The 16,464-nt window shown below is 35.0% G+C and overlaps 1 protein-coding gene across 2 annotated transcripts in view; it reads left to right on the forward strand.

The window, feature by feature from the left end:
* Positions 1 to 1,582, forward strand: part of SOX5 (SRY-box transcription factor 5) — a 370,984-nt gene extending 369,402 nt beyond the window's left edge. For both annotated transcript variants that reach the window (XM_054591329.1, XM_054591330.1), the window contains one exon: positions 650 to 1,582. In XM_054591329.1, coding sequence (XP_054447304.1) covers positions 650 to 953 — 304 coding nt within the window. In that variant the 3' untranslated portion in view covers positions 954 to 1,582. The remainder of the gene's footprint in view (positions 1 to 649) is intronic.
* Positions 1,583 to 16,464: the final 14,882 nt, after the last annotated feature.

A 16,464-nucleotide genomic window follows, 5' to 3' on the forward strand; every position in this document is an offset into this window, starting at 1 on the left:
ATGAAAATACAGGGTACCTGTTAAAAAGTTATTAAGAATTTCAAGACTGTGACAACAGACCTTCAAGACAAGCATAGGATCCTTCTAAGCCCTTCAGCTCCTGCAGTTTCAGAGACTCTCCACCCATAAGACTGGCCCTGTTGCCTACCCCCACCTAAAACTGTGTCAGGGACTAGGTGGAGTGGGACTAGGTGGAGTGTGATATGGTTCAGTTCTGGTGAGTTCTGGGCAGTAAGGTTTTTTTATTCAGAGCTCTAATACTTTAGGATTTTCCCATTAAAATTGAATTATAATTCTTTTTTAAAATGTTTCTGCACGCTGTAATGATGGAAAAAATGAACTTGGAGTCGAGGACTCGGGTTCTTTTGCTTAATGTTTCTGTACCTCAATTTTTTCATAAAATAGAATAGTAACAAAACAGAATTATTTTAAGAATCCAATGGGTAACACCTATGTCTTGTAATCTATAAAGCACTATATGGAAATAAGTCAGTAGAAACAGAGTAGGATGCAATTCTTAAAATGTTGAGCAATAAGGTGAAAATCACTGCCTCAAAGTTGGACAAACTGAGCAGATTAATTATATACCAACGCCTGCAGCTAACTCTTCACTCACCATGATCTCTCCTGGGGAATCTCTCTCCGACAGGCAACAAGCACAGATCCCCATCGCTACTGCTGGTGTCGTGTACCCGGGAGCCATCGCCATGGCCGGAATGCCCTCCCCTCACCTGCCCTCGGAGCACTCAAGCGTGTCTAGCAGCCCAGAGCCTGGGATGCCTGTCATCCAGAGCACTTACGGTGTGAAAGGAGAGGAGCCACACATCAAAGAGGAGATACAGGCTGAGGACATCAATGGAGAAATTTATGATGAGTACGATGAGGAAGAGGATGATCCCGATGTAGATTATGGGAGTGACAGTGAAAACCATATCGCAGGACAAGCCAACTGATAAGGGTCAAAAGATTGTTGTGACCTTAGGACTTAAAGAAGCCCTAGCTGGTTCATCCTTACCAGTGGCCAAGCACATTAACTTTCTCATACACTGACTGTTACTTTAACTGTTAGTCTTAAATAGTTGGGACATCAGCTGACTAATAGACCTCAGCCTCAAAAGGCTTGGAAAGGAATAAACAACAACGACAACAAGCAAACAACAATATCAACAACAAGAGATTGAAATAAGCTATGGGTAAAATAATGCCAGTAATTCAGCTGCTACATCCAAGCACTGAAGTCTTACCCGTCAACTTTTTTTTTTAAATAAACTTTATGGCTGTTTGTTCTACAATGTTCTAGAAATTCTCACTCAGGTACACAGTGCCAACAAGTGGCTTGTGAATGTGTTTTGTTGTTTTGTGCTACAATTTTTAAAAAGAAATAAGTTTTGTTTTGTTTTGGGGGTTTTCTGGGGGTTTTCCTTTTCTTTTTCTTTCCTTCCTTTCCTGTTTCTTTTCCTTTTTTTTCTTTTTTTTTTTTGTAATGCACCTGACAGAAAAAAAGATGAATTTCTCTTTACTTCTCTCCACCTTTTCCATCTCTATACTTTAAAGATGGAAGTCTGTGCATGGGGGCGGGGGGGAAGAGGGAAAAAGAGCCTGTTTTTAACTTCCTTGCTATCCATCACAAAATAAGCAATTATTTTCTTTAGAGGACTTTATCTATTGCACACCACACTACATCTTTGAGCAAGTGCCAAATTTGTACTGAAGTGTTGACCCAGTGCATTTCTTTCCTTTTCTTTTTCCTGTTCCTTCTTAAGTTAGGACAGTGTTATATCTTAGACAATCCCTTGAAAAACCTGAAATACCAGCAGCTGGTGAGATTCGACTTTTTTTTTTTTTAATGGAAACTGTAGGTGCTGTTCTCAGGTGAAAAGAGAGAGAGAGAGAGAGACATAAGAAATTTAGAGAAAAATATTTTCTGATCTTGGATTTGTGTGTGTGCGTATGTACGTGTGTGACTACGGTACTAATAGGAATAACGTTGGACCATTGTGAGTTAAACCCACACCTGGGGATGAAATCCCACATCCTCTTACGTGACTGGTCTAGAAGCAACCTTGACCTTGACTTTGCACTTCAAATGACAACTTAACCAATATAGGGCTCAGAAATTATATTTTTAAATTTCTAATACGATTATTATTGGATGAATCAGGTGGCCCTGTACAAGAGACGTGTGCATGTATAATATGGAAGCTACTAGCAAGCTGCTCCCAGATGCCCCCTCTCCCTGGTCACTTGGTTTCACTAACGTTTGCTACTTAATGATTTCTGTTTGTTTTCCTGTTGCTAACTTCAAGCAAAACAATTGTTTTCCTTGAATATATTTGCCCATTTTGCAGAAATAGAGAATTAGCTTATTTCTTCAACATTCCATCCTCTCCTGATGAGGAAAGGGAACTGATGATTTTATAAGGTATTTTTCATCCCTCCATTACACAAGGTGGAGGCCATTTGCATTTCAGAATTGTGGGCCATATGCCTTTCATGCCAAAAAAGCAGGATTTGATTAAAAGTCATCGCAGCCCAGCACAATGGAGCCTGGCTGAACCCAGCGATCTTTGCCGCCACTCTTCCCTCGCTGTCAGACGAATCCACTGGAGTCCAAGTTTAGGTTCCAGCAGAGTACGTGCAGGGAGCAACAACGGATGGTGACGGGACTGCTTATTTAAATTTTGCCGGCCAAATGCTAAGGCAGTTGTAGGGCTTGTATAAATAAATGCAAACTCATTTAAAGTCAGTTGCCATTATTTGTGCGGAAGCTTCAGACAGTAAATACTCCAACCAGCGGTTTGATGTGCTATGATTTTAACTCCAGTCATCGCTTTCTTATCTCACCCCCTTGAAACCTGGCCCTAAAATTTGATTTTTACATATAAATAAGGAAAAAACCCTTTTTATTTTTCTCTCTCTCAAAAGACTTGCTCTGGGGTTTTGCTTGGAGGAGCTGATCATATCCTGCATGTCAGAGATTTTATTTTGTTTGTTTTTCTGTTTGTTTTTGATGACTGTATTTTCATTTGAACTGCCTCTTTTTTGCTAGTGTTGTAATAATGATGATGATGATAAAATAATAATAATAATAGTAATAATAATAATAATGGTCAGCTGTTCCCAGATTAGTAAGTTATGTATAATTTATTTCTCCCTTTCTATTCTATTCTGCTCTGATTTGGAAGTGCAGCCAATAAGCTGTTAGATATTTAAAATGAATTTCCACACATACACACACACACACATTTACCCAGATAATTTTACTGCTCCTTCCATAAGTTTTTTCCTTTAAAAAAATTTGGCCCCAATAACGTCAAGTTTTGGTGTTTAATACAAAGGAATGAATTAATAGGAGGGTCGTGTTCAATCTTAATTAACTTATGCTCTCATAGTCATTTTAGTTATTTAATTGCCTCAGTCATCTAGAGCCAATTTTTTTTGTTTTTGTTTGTTTTGTTTTGTTTTTAAGCACTCTGGATAAGAAAAAACTAGACACTTGTTTTTATATCGTTATTATGTACAATGTGAAAACAGATTTTAAAAAAATTGTTCTCTGTCTTCATTAAGAAATTCTCTCTGATTTATGTGGGTTCACCTCTCACGTTTGCTGGATACTTATTTTACTCCATGTTATAAGAATACTTGGTTTTCATTTCATGACTTTGGGCTACAAGAATACTTTGTTTTAGCTCCAGGTAGATGCCACTTGAGGGCATTCATGGCTGAAACCAATTCTAATGTACATACCAGTGAATTGACAAGACACCTCTGTCCTTTTTTGTTTGCTTTTTGTTTTGTTTTATATAAAAGGGAAAAATTGTTAATGGTGACCTTTAACTGCTGAAATTCATAAGTTAATCTTATTTAGTTAAATTTATGTCACGAGAGACAAAACTGTGCATGGACTGAAACAAAAAGCAAGTTCATTATCCCAGCATTATAGTCTCTTGTTCTGGTATCTCATCGGTGTTACAATTTCTTTGCCTTAGTTTTCCCCAAAAGAAACAAAAAATTATAATAATGTTTAAAGTGCTTCGTAGTCATTTGATAAAGGTGCTATGAATAGCAACATACTGTGTTAACACATTGCCTTTTTGGCATTTGATTGGTTTATCATTATTGTAAAGGATTCCAAAACCTTGTATTCTTTTCCTGTGCCCCATGGTGACCAAAAACGATAATGTAGAAGAAATGAAAGTAAGATCAAACTAAAGTGAACATAATCTCCCTTCTTTCTCCGTCCTTACTCTACCTTCCCATTCACCTTTCTATCTCTCTCTCTCTCTCTCTCTCTTTCTATTCCTCTCTCTCTCTATCTCTCCCCCTCCCTTTCCGCCTCCCCCTCTCCCTCTCCCTCCTCCCTCCTCTCTCTCTCAAACACACACACACACACACACACACACACACACACACACACACACACACACACCCTGCCCCCAGAACTGAGGAATAATTTTGCCAGAATTCAGTTTTTCATGGCTGTTATAATCAGTTCCTCTGGAAATAGTTATGTTTTAATATGAATCTAGAGAACATTATTGGAGGAAAGTAGTTAAAGTTGCTCATTTATAAGTTACTAATAATTTGGCTAGTCACCATAATTGGTTAAAATACAAAAAGCATTCTTTAGTACACTTATGCCTAAACTAGTTCAGTCAATTTTAAACATTTATTTGTCATCTGCAGCTAAGAGTTAACCATGTATGAAATCTGCCCCCCCCAGAACATAATTATTATTGAAACCAAATCGTCTTATAAGGAACAAATATAAGTTTTGTTTGATGAAATCATTTCATAGCTTTGGTTTCTGGAGTAGATTTTTACCTTAATTCATTTAAAGATAATCATCTTAAAGTATTTCACGGTCCAATGTCAGATATTTTCTTAATCCAGAAGTTGTTACTGTTCCCAGAAGAAACCTCTTATATCACATTTAAAACATCAAAAATAATTACATTTTCAATCATTCTAATAGGTAAATTATTGAATTGTAATAAACAATTATATATTTACAAACAGGTTTATAAGATATTTGTTTATCAAGTTAATAGTAAAATAAAAATTATGGGGTCTGCACGGAAAAATATGAAGCCCACTTAAAGTGGTTCAGATATCTCTTTGTCTTATAGGACATAGGCTTTTGCTTAGACAGGCTTTTACAGTATTTAATTTTAAAATTTCCTGTAACTATCAGTTTCCCAGGTTGAAAATGATGTTGTGTTGAGTTTTCTACTGATTGATTCCTGTCCTCCCCAGTGTTTCTGCCACTGGTTCACTAAAACAGTATTTATATAGCTCCACTGGCTCTAAAGCTCTTAGTCCTTCTAACATTTTGGATTTTATGAGTAAAAATGGTTAAAAAAGTAGAAAAGAGACAATCAAATGCCTGGAGCTTAAAACAAAGTATGTGCAACCTACCATCTCACTTGAAATTTAATAAAATAAATAATTATGTAAATATAACATAGAGTTATAGATTTATATTTTGTTCATAACACATAGTGTAATATAAGTTGTATATTTTCATGTTTTTGGTTTTATGTTATCATTCATGCCACAATAAAAATAAAACAGGAGTTTATGTGCTCTTAAAAAAAAGATGTGGGTTGCCACCAACCTGTTTTTGTTTTTGTTTTTGTTTTTTGTTTTTGCATTCTCTTTTTTTCAGTATTACTGCCATGCAAGGCACCAATAAAAACAGCAAATGTGTTCTTTACATATTATATTGTGTTTCTTTTCACAATTATTGTTATGAAGATATAATCAGTTTTATTAAAAGAGCAAAAGTATCAAAAATTACTCTGTTTTCAATATAAATAACCCCACTTCCTGAAGTTGACTTTGAACTGAAAACTAAGGGTTTAATTCCTAAAAGTGGACATTCCGAGGACAGGCAGACCTTGTTATAGCCTCACTATAATGTCAATAGATACCCCTCTTTAGACACACACACACACACACACACACACACACACACACACACACACACACTCGAGTTCAATGCGACAGCTAGAAGCACTCTTAATGTTGTTTTCCAAAACTTGACACTTATCTGGATGAGTTGTCTGCACTTCAGAGTTGTCTTTCATCCTGTTGTTTGTATAAAAAATCTGTATTTCAGATTATGAAATTATTAAGTATAATTTTCAACTTGCTTTTGTCTAATTTACAATAACAAATATTCTAAATTGTTTAACAATCTGACATGAGCTTCTGGACTCTACCTCCAACTTTTTAGCAAATGTTAAACACAGAAAGTCTCCTTTTTTTCCAATGACCATTTTTTGCTTAACTTTCAAACCATAGTTATTTTTTCTAGTTGATAGGTCTATGTGTAATTGTTTCCTGTAAGGCTTTTTGTCTAGTTAGTTGGTTAGTTTGTTGAGATCAAGACACTGGGTCAGATAAAATATTCTACTAACACTTTGCCCATTGTATACCTTGTATTTTATGAATACAAAGTCTTGTCCGTGGACCACCTGATTCAGAATGTACTGTTAGAAATGTAGATTTCTGGGTCCAGCTGCAGATGTAGTTAATCAGAATATCTAGGGTTAAAGACAAAGCTGTTGCTGTTTAACAGCTCCAAATAATTATTCTGCACTCCCCGGTGTTTCAAAACAACCAGGAGGTGGGGCTATTTTACTCTTCCATCTACCCTTTTACATGTCATATTCAGCAGATCCCATTGCCTACCATAGTTTAAGTTCGGGCTTATGTGAAAACCTCAAAATTTAGAATCAGTGAGTAGACAAAGAGTTTGAGACGGGAAAGAACTCTCAGCCTATCTCTTCATAGGCTGTGTTTGAGGGCATTTGACCCACCAGGACCATTCTTACACGTCGTCCATGTTTCCCTGCTTCTCACTTTGCTCATCACAGCAAAGCAATGGGCTTCAGTCTCCAGGAGAATTAAACACTGAAAATATAACTGAAACACACAAACTACACCCAGCGAATGTTTGAAAAACAAATTTAGTTTCTTTGGAAAAGAAAAAAAAAACACTGTAGAAGTTGAGAAACAGTCCATGTAGTGTTTATAATAGACCACTATGGCTATATCGGTTATGGTCAGATCCTGTATCTTTAGGAAGCAGCATCATGAGGATAGTACATATGTGTAGGGAAAATTGTGTCTGATGATGAAACTTGGCTCACCCAAGGTGCAAAGTCCCACCCGCCGCCCATTTTCTCCTATCAAACAAAGTTCACTTAGTTTGGTCCTGTGATACACCAATTTAGAAACATTATTTTCTTGGCCTTTATGTTTTTTAGTTTCTTATGGAATATTTAGTACTAGCATGCAATAAAACATTGTTTTTTGTTTTTTGTTTTTTTTTACTGCCAATGCCTTGAACAACCAAACAAATACTGACAGTAATGAAAAGAAACCCATTTTTTAAAATTTATCTCAATTTTGCCAACTTTAGTTATTGATGTTTGAGAAAATTCGTAGCTGTGTTTTTAAAAAAATCAGTATATTATCATTCTTACCAAATTTTAAAGCTCAGAAAGTCATCCCTATTTATAACCTGACATTATCACTGAGACCTCAATTATAACAATGGAGGTGAAGGGGAGCATGAATTAATTCAATGCCTAAGTTAAAATTATTTACGAAAAATAATTTATTTTTCTTAGTTTCTAAAACAATCTAATAGCTAGCTGAGAAGACCTGTTTTATAAGTAAGCATTGTAATTAGTATGTAAAGTGTATGCAATAGTATTGCTAAAAGTTCTTTAACATAGTGTTTTTTAAATGGGCTAAACATCTGTCCTACAATTTGTTTGTTCTACCAATTTGCTTAGCAAACTACTTATATCACCAAGAATGAACCAGTTCAGCTCTGATCACAATCTATCATCATTTTTTTAATTAGATCCACATACATGAGATTTTATTGCCCCTATTAGACCATTTTCTAAACATGCAAGTGAATATGGAATGAAATGGTACTTAGTTGCTATTCAAAATATAACCAAGAGGATGAAAGTTGTTTTATCATTGATACTGATGTCTCTACTGATTTAGTTTTAAAAGGAAAAAAATTAGCAGAACCATTGTAGGAATTAAGTAGGCCTAAGTAAACACCATCATTTTGTATATTGCTTGTTCAATTTAGTATAAAATTTCAGAGTCTGGAAAACAATCTTAATTACAAGCAAACTGTAAAATATATTTGAAATAAAGTCTTTTGTTTATAAAAATCACTGTTGTGATAAGTTTTAAATAAATTCATGTGGTCCTAGTAAAAAGTTGGAGAAACCATAGAACATATTTAGATAATTACTTACACAGCTGACTGACTTTATTCAACTCGCTCCAACATTGTCCCTCAGAAAGCATTCATTTTGCCTTATATTCTAAACCTACAATTGACTGCAGTACAGTTTACAAATTGTGGTTGCACGAAGTTAAGTTTGATTCAGGACTACAGTTCTTTCTAGTAAGCCCCAAATAATTACACAAATTGTCCTTTTTATTTTGAAATGATTGTTTAAGCAACAATGTCTTATGCAGAAATAAAATTAACAATCCTCCTTATTATGATCCTTTCTTTCGACATCTGGAAAATAAAGTGAAATTGCCAATGGTATAACATTCGGACATAAATGGCTAACTATAGATATTACAAAAAAAATTTAGGTTGTCTTCATTAAAGAGTTATCAATTTCCTCCTAACCCACTGATTCCACAGACATAAAAGCTTTGATATTATAGCATATGACGTGCCTGTGTCTTAGATCCTTGCTTACAATATTCCCTGGTAGAGATTTATCTTTGTCCCCTATTGTTAAAGTGAAAACTAAAAAGCCATTTAATATTTCAGGTACCTGAAGAGTCCCAAGGTGTATGTTGGCGAACTTTTAGAAACTTTTATAAATTTTACTTTTCACATGAGTTTTGAACACACAAAGCCTGAGGCTGCCTCATGGAAAGATGTTTAGACATTTTTATAAGTAAAAAATACAAGTCTGGGAAAATGAATGATACGAAAAGAATCTTAGGAAGTAGTGCAGTTTGTGTTGTCTTGATGATCTGACAAATACTGAATAAATGATTCTCACCTGGTTCTGCTGACCATGAAAAGCCTAGCTCTTACCAAAGTTGGCGAGTCCCTGGCTCCCTACTTCATCATGCTGACTTTATGGAAGTTCCTAGACTTCTTCACCCATTTTCAAAATTTGGTGTGATTTACAATAAGTACACAAGTATGAAACCTTCAGCACAATTAGCGCATAGCAAAATAAAAAGGCAAAAGGTAAAGAGTGAGAAATAAGAAATATATGCATACACAGGTGCACATATATGTATGTGATTCCTTTTTATTTCTTATATTTATATCTACCTTTTGTCTCTTTACAAAAAGAGAGAGTATGTGTGTGTAAACTGAGAAAGACATTTCAATAACTAAAAATTGTTTGTAAAAGCTCTTATTTTCATAGCAATCAGGGCAAAAAAAAAGAAACTACATGGATTAGAGAATTCTCATTGCTTAATTGAAGAAAGCACGCAGGTTTATTATGAGAAATAAACCTTTATTGCCATAAATTTTCAGACGGATTTCCTATTTAAGGGATAAGAAACAACGCAAAGAGCCACTTTTTTGTATGCAGAATTACAAAAGCTGTAGGTTTGTTTCATATATACTTAGTCTATCAGTCCTTCAGCAGAGCTTTATAAAGACAATTTGCAGGGGGTCAGAGAGAGAGAGAGAGAGAATACATATGAATAGATAACTGGATATATGGATTAGACACGGATTTACAAGGATAAAGCTGGAAGAATTGTGATTGTGATGAATATTTATCACGTCACATTGACTAGGTTTTTCAAGTATCAGATGTTTCAAATTGGCTTTTAATTATGCTATGTTCAGTACTGTGATAGGTATATACAAAATATAAAACATTTTTCCCCTCAACATTTGTAACTTCCAAGTAAATAAGACTAATACACATTAAGTAATAAAACAATATAAGAATATAATTAATGAACCAGAAACTGTAAGTGGTACAGGATTTTGAATGAAAACAAGAATTATTTTATATTTACTGAAACTTCATCTTCTAAATACATGTAATAGCTGGTGAATGAGCAACCTCCCACTGAAACAACTAGAAGAAGCTGGAAAATACAAAATGATGTTTTAAAGTCATTAGAAAACTATGGAAGAAATGAGGACTAGGTGAACCACAGTTCCAGAAAAGCAAGAATCTGCTCATAATTGCAAGTCACTTTTATTTATTGAAGGCATTAACAAATTCTGGGATGCTATAATAGACTTGGCAACTTCTGGCTGAAAGAGAGAATAACCTAGCAGTTGTGTGAATCTGAAGTGACAAATTGGAAACTTGAGGGACCTCAAATGCAAGGTGGTTTCACTAATGGCATATTTGATGAGTTCTGGGGCTATGAGAGATGCTGGAGATTTATAGGGGAAGTTTATAGAAGAAAAATTAAAGTCTCCTGCTGACATTTAGTGCTCAGGACATAAAGACCAACCAAAGTTACGGGGCCTGCCTCAACTGTGCAGCCAGTCTCCTTCTCAAAATATTTGCCAACTTTTGTGTTCCAGAGGTAGAGTACTGGAGGTTTGGGCCGGATGTTTTAGAAGGGCAGAACTGAATCCCCTGTAGTCTTTCATAGTGAGGAAAAAATGCCCACCACACTCACAAGTAAAGGTTGGGAAAATCGTACTCTGAGAAAAAAATGGATGTACCCTAAATATTAGTAAATTTGCCAAGCAACCTTGATACAGCTAAATCTCTGATAAAGGTAAAATGGTCAGTCCTTCACCCTCTCTGACTCAAGAATGGGCGACTACATTCTGATTAAACTCAGAAGATTAAACCATCTGAGTCTTTGTACTTCTTTTATAATAAAAAGTTAGGAATAAAAAAATTTAAATATATGAAAATGCCAAAAAGAAGACTAATAATCAAGAAAAAACACATAGTAAATGTTGATCCCAAAATAATATTGATATTAAAGTTAGCAAACAAAGACTTTAACATAACTATAGGTAATATGTTCAAGAAAATAGATAGAAGAGATGAAATCTATGAACAATAATCAAGTGGACACAGAAGAGCACAGGATTACTGTAAAGTAAAATGATCTAAAAATATGTACAAATGTGTCCAAAGAAGTATATAAAATATAGGAAAGTTCAGGCAATCTAAGTAGAATAATAAAAAGAAAACCACATATACAAACATTATAGTGAAACAATTAAAAGTCCAGGAAAAAAATAAATTCTTAAAAGAAGCCTGAAGGTAAAACACATCATCACAAAAAAAGTGACAATAAGACTTACAGCTGACTGCTCAATAAAAACAGTGAAATCTAAAAACAATGAAACATATTTCTATAGTGCTGCAAGAAAAATTTGCTAAACTAGAATTCTAAAAACTATTCTATTGCAAAAGAGTTGCAATAAAGATGTTTTCAAAGAAACAAAATCTTGGAGTACTTAGCAGCAGTCGATCTGACTACAAGAAATGTTACAGAGATTTCTTCAGGGTAAAGAAAAATGATTCTACATTAAAAAATGGAACTGCAGGTATGAATGAAAATCATTAGAAATGACATAATATGTGTATTAATATAAATAAGTTTGATTTGTATACAATGACTTGTCAAGTTTTATATAAATAGTATTATTTATTTAGCAGTCTCAGGAAAACAATGATCCATGCTCTGATCTCTAGAGGAACAGAAAATAGAATGGTGAGCCCTGGCTGGTGTGGCTCAGTGGATTGAGTGCCAGCCTGCAAACCGAAGGGTCGCTGGTTCGATTCCCAGTCAGGGCACATGCCTGCGTGGCAGGCCAAATCTCTAGTAGGGAGCACAGGAGAGGCAACCACACATTGATGTTTCTCTCCTTCTCTTCCTCCATTCTGCTCCCTTTAAAAAATAAATAAATAAAAATTTTAAAAAAATACAATGGTGAAAGAATATACAACTTTATGATAGAAAAAAAGAATAATTAAAAAATTTAATCTAAAGGAAGACTAGAATGTCAGGTTTAATAAAATAAATACATGCTATACAAGAAATATAACCCAAAACAATTGAAATAAAAGGGTGGAAGAAGATACGTCATATAAACACTAATGAATTAAAAAGCTACTGTAGCTTTGCCAATATCAAAGAAGATTTTCACACAAGGAGCATTACAAAAGATAAATATATTTCAAATGATAAAAGAGTCAATCCAATCAGAATATATAAAAAAGTTTTTTAACCTATATACCAAAAATCATAACTTCAAGTTATATAAAACAAACAAAAAATAGCAGAACTAAACTGAGAAATATACAAATCCTCTAGCATAATAAAAAGCTTTAATATAGTTTATTCAATGGCTATTAGAACAAACTGGAAGAAAATTAGTAAAGAAATGGAAGGTCTGAATGAGATGGTGAACAAACATGACCTAATTGATATGTATAGCATAATTCTCCCAGTGATAATAGAGTTTACATTCTTTTCAAATGCTTTTGGAACTTTAACCAAAATTGGCAAGGTACTGCACTGTAAAGAAATCACTCACAGTATATTTTCAGACCCAAGAAAATTGAACTACAAATAAGCAACTAACATATAACTAGAAAAATTCCATCTGCATGGAAATGAAATAATATCATTAGTCAATAAAACTATTAATTTCTCCCTCACTTTTATTTATTGTCTTGTACCCCATATAGTTTTTATTGCCTCACCACATTTCTTTTGTGAGTTTTTTTTTCTCATTAGAATATCCCTTTGAGCTTTTTCTCTCTTCCTCTATACCTCACCTCCCTCAAAGAGTAGGAGCTATGAAAGAAAAGAAAGGACTTCAGGGACCACCAGTTGTTCCTTGACTTAGATCATGGCAATAGGAGGTCTGAGTTCCCATTAGTGCAATCTGCTAAAAACCTAGCTACAGTTTTTGAACACTATAAAGAATACCGAAATTCAGACTATCATCCCATTGTGAGGGTCTACTCATTTTCATTTCTGGGTAACACTACTGTGAAACCTTCTTTTTCACTTCTTCTCAACAAGTATATAAATGTGGGTTTAGAACAAAGTTGACCAGGCTATATTAAAATCATGGACACTCCCTACATAACCATGATCTGATTGATTCAATTAAAGGTGGAGGCTCCTCAGTCACCGCAGTGTTGACCAAATAAGTTGTTGTTTATTAATGACTAGTACCATTTCAGAAAATTCTTTCTTTCTTTTTTTTATTTTATTTTATTTATTTTTAGAGAAAGGGGAAAGGAAGGAGAAAGAGAGGGAAAGAAACATCAATGTGTAACTGTGTCTTGCGTGCTCCCTCCTGGGGAACTGGCCTGCAACCCAGGCATGTGCCTTGACTGGGAATTGAACCAGCAACACTTTGGTTCACAGGCCAGGCTGGCACTCAATCCACTGAGCCACACCAGCCAGGGCCAGAAATTTCTAATTTATTTATTTATTCTTTTTCAATACTTGGACAGAGAAGACTTTAAGAGACAAGAATCCCAACCACAACGTCATTGAATCATCTCCAGTCCTACTAAATGAGCTTTAAAAACATAACCATTGCCTAGCCATAATTAATGTGTTTTGTCCAATAATTGTCATTAATTTTTAAAATCTCATCAATTTTTATGTATTTATTTGTTTGTTTGTTTGTTTTTATTTTTATTTTTTTCTCCTCACCCAAAGGCCTATTTTTTTTTTTCATTGCTTTCAAAGAAACAGGAAGGGAAAGAGAGAAACATCAAAGAGAGAAACATCAAAATGTTACCTCCCATATATGACCAGACTGGGAATTGAACCTGCAACCTAGGCATGTGCCCTGTCTGGGAATCAAACTCACAACCTTTTGGTTATGGGATGATACTCCAACTAACTGAGCCACACCACTCAGGGATTTCATTGTTTATTATTACCATTATTTTATTGTATTTTTTTCCATTACTATTTATTCCCCTTATACCCTCTTCCTCTTCCATCCAACAGCTCCCTCCTGGCAATCACCACCCTTCACAACTGCTTCAAAAATAATAAAATACTTAGTAAAATATTTAACCAAGGATGTAAAAAACCTATACTAGGAAAATTATAAGACACTGAAGAAAGAAAGAAAGATGGATAAGTGGAAGCAAGTACTGTGTTCAGGGATAGAAAGAATTAACATTATTACTATGTCCATAATATCCAAAGCAATCTATAGATTCAATACCTATCAATTCCTATCAAGATACAAATGATGAATTTCACAGAGCTAGAACAAATATTTCAAAAATGTATCTGGATCTATGAAAGACCCCAAATAGCAACAGAAATCTTGAGAAAGAAGAACAAAGTTGGAGGAATCACACTACCTAATATCAAACTATACTATAAGGCCATAGTAATAAAAACAGCATGGTACTGGCATGAAAACAGAAATATAGATCAATGGAACATAATAGAGAGCCCAGAAATAAACCCACATCTTTATAGTCAATTAATATTTGACATGGGAAGCACATACAATGGGCTACAGATAATTTATTCAATAAATAGTATTGGGAAAATTGGACAGATAAGTGCAGAAAAATGAAATGAAACTAGATCACCTTCTTACACCACACAAAAGAATAAATTCAAAATGCATCAAAAGCTTAAATGTTAGATTTGAAACCATAAAAATCCTAGAAGAAAACATAGGCAGTAAAATCTCGGACACTGCTCATAGCAATATTTTTACAATATATCTCCTCAGGCAAGGGGAACAAAAGAAAAAAATAAACAAATGGGACTACATCAAACTAAAGTTTTTGCAAGTTAAAGAAAACCATCAACAGAATGCAAAAATAACTCACGGAATGGGAGAACATATTTGCCAATACATATAATAAAGGGTTAATATCTAAAATTTATAAAGACCTTAACAAAACTCAACACCAAAAAAAAAAAAAAAACAACTCATCAATTTTTAATCTCAGTCATTTACAATTTATTCCCACTAGGAACTTTGGAATTTCCTCTCCTTTTCCCCATTACCAATGACTCCTGCTGGGTTCCCCTTCTGACAGCTCCTACAGCTGATGCAACCCTGGGCAACCCCTCCTCCAGCTGCATCATCCCCCCTGGCCTTGGTGTCCCGGGTGTTCCTTCCCATTGTTGCATTAGGCATCCACAGACTAAGTTCACCTTTGCTTTGATGGATCAGCAAGAATCTCCATGCTCTCTCTACAAAAATGCTGTAGATTAATGGAATGAACACTAAAAACACAAGTTAATTTTGGCACTTATTTCATGTTGGGGATTAGGTATACAGAGAAGAAAAGCAAATGATCTGCCCTCAAGTTGCTTATTATCCAGTTGACATGGCGGCAGACAAATACTGTTACAGCAGAGAAGGACCAACCATGATGATTTAATGCACAGAATTTGCACGAGATTTCTTTGCATGTCTGGGGATATCGGATGAAATTTTGGTGACTTTAAATTTCTATTTCCACAGGCCCCTTACCTGACTCCCATCTCATTTCTCAAAGATATGTCCTTCTTTCTGCTCCAAGTTGACAGTGTTGAATTTTACCTGATCCCTGTGTTCCTGAAAAACAGCAAAGCCTAAAAAATCTCCCTCACTTTTAGAGTTCTAGGAAAGGATTTACTGCAAGGAAGCACCCTTCTCTGCATGAGCTAAATAAATCTCATAAATTCTCCCCCTTCTAATTTACCTATGATAAAGCCAGACTAAAATTCCATTCTTTGACCCATAAATGATAAGCTTAACCACTTGCGATCCCTGATCAGTGGGAGCAAAATGCGTGTTAATCACACTTTGGTTAAGTTTTTCCCCTTCCTCGAAATCAGATGACCCTCCCTCAGTGTGAGCGCGCACACAGCTCTTTCTGCGAATAGCCCGGCCTCAAGGTCTCACATTCCGTGATCTCCTATCCCATCAGGTCACTCTTTCATCCCACTTCTTCAGGCCTGGTTCCTTACAGACTTATTTATTCCTCCCTACAGAACAAAAATCCTTTGTGCCAACCCTTAAAACTCTTACAAATGCTACAGCCAGAGTTCTCCTTATGGTAAAAGCACCCCTCACTGCAATAGTCCCTTTCGCTCCACCTCTTCTTGCTACGATCCTTTTGAGTACAATCTCTCCTTATAAATCAGGATTTTTTTAAAAAATTGACAACATAAACCCAAACATAGAATGTAATTCCTTTTTCTTCATTTTCATACTCCAAGGTAGTGATGCATATAATAGGTGTGCCTGTAAATTTAAGAAGACAAAGAGGATTGAATTTACAGCCATACAACAAAACTAATGTGCCAATTACGCTTCTAAATATGCTCTCAGACCCTGACAATTTGGAGTTTCTGCTTGGATACTTTGCTTTCTCAATTCTCCTCTTATTCTCTCACACACAAATCCTTTTGAATTTCTTATGCTGTACAGAACTATTTACTTTTTGTTTC

This window comes from Pteronotus mesoamericanus, unplaced genomic scaffold, assembly GCF_021234165.1.
Source record: "Pteronotus mesoamericanus isolate MK-2021 breed Mesoamerican mustached bat unplaced genomic scaffold, CSHL_Meso_final scaffold_21, whole genome shotgun sequence".
Lineage (NCBI taxonomy): Eukaryota > Metazoa > Chordata > Mammalia > Chiroptera > Mormoopidae > Pteronotus > Pteronotus mesoamericanus.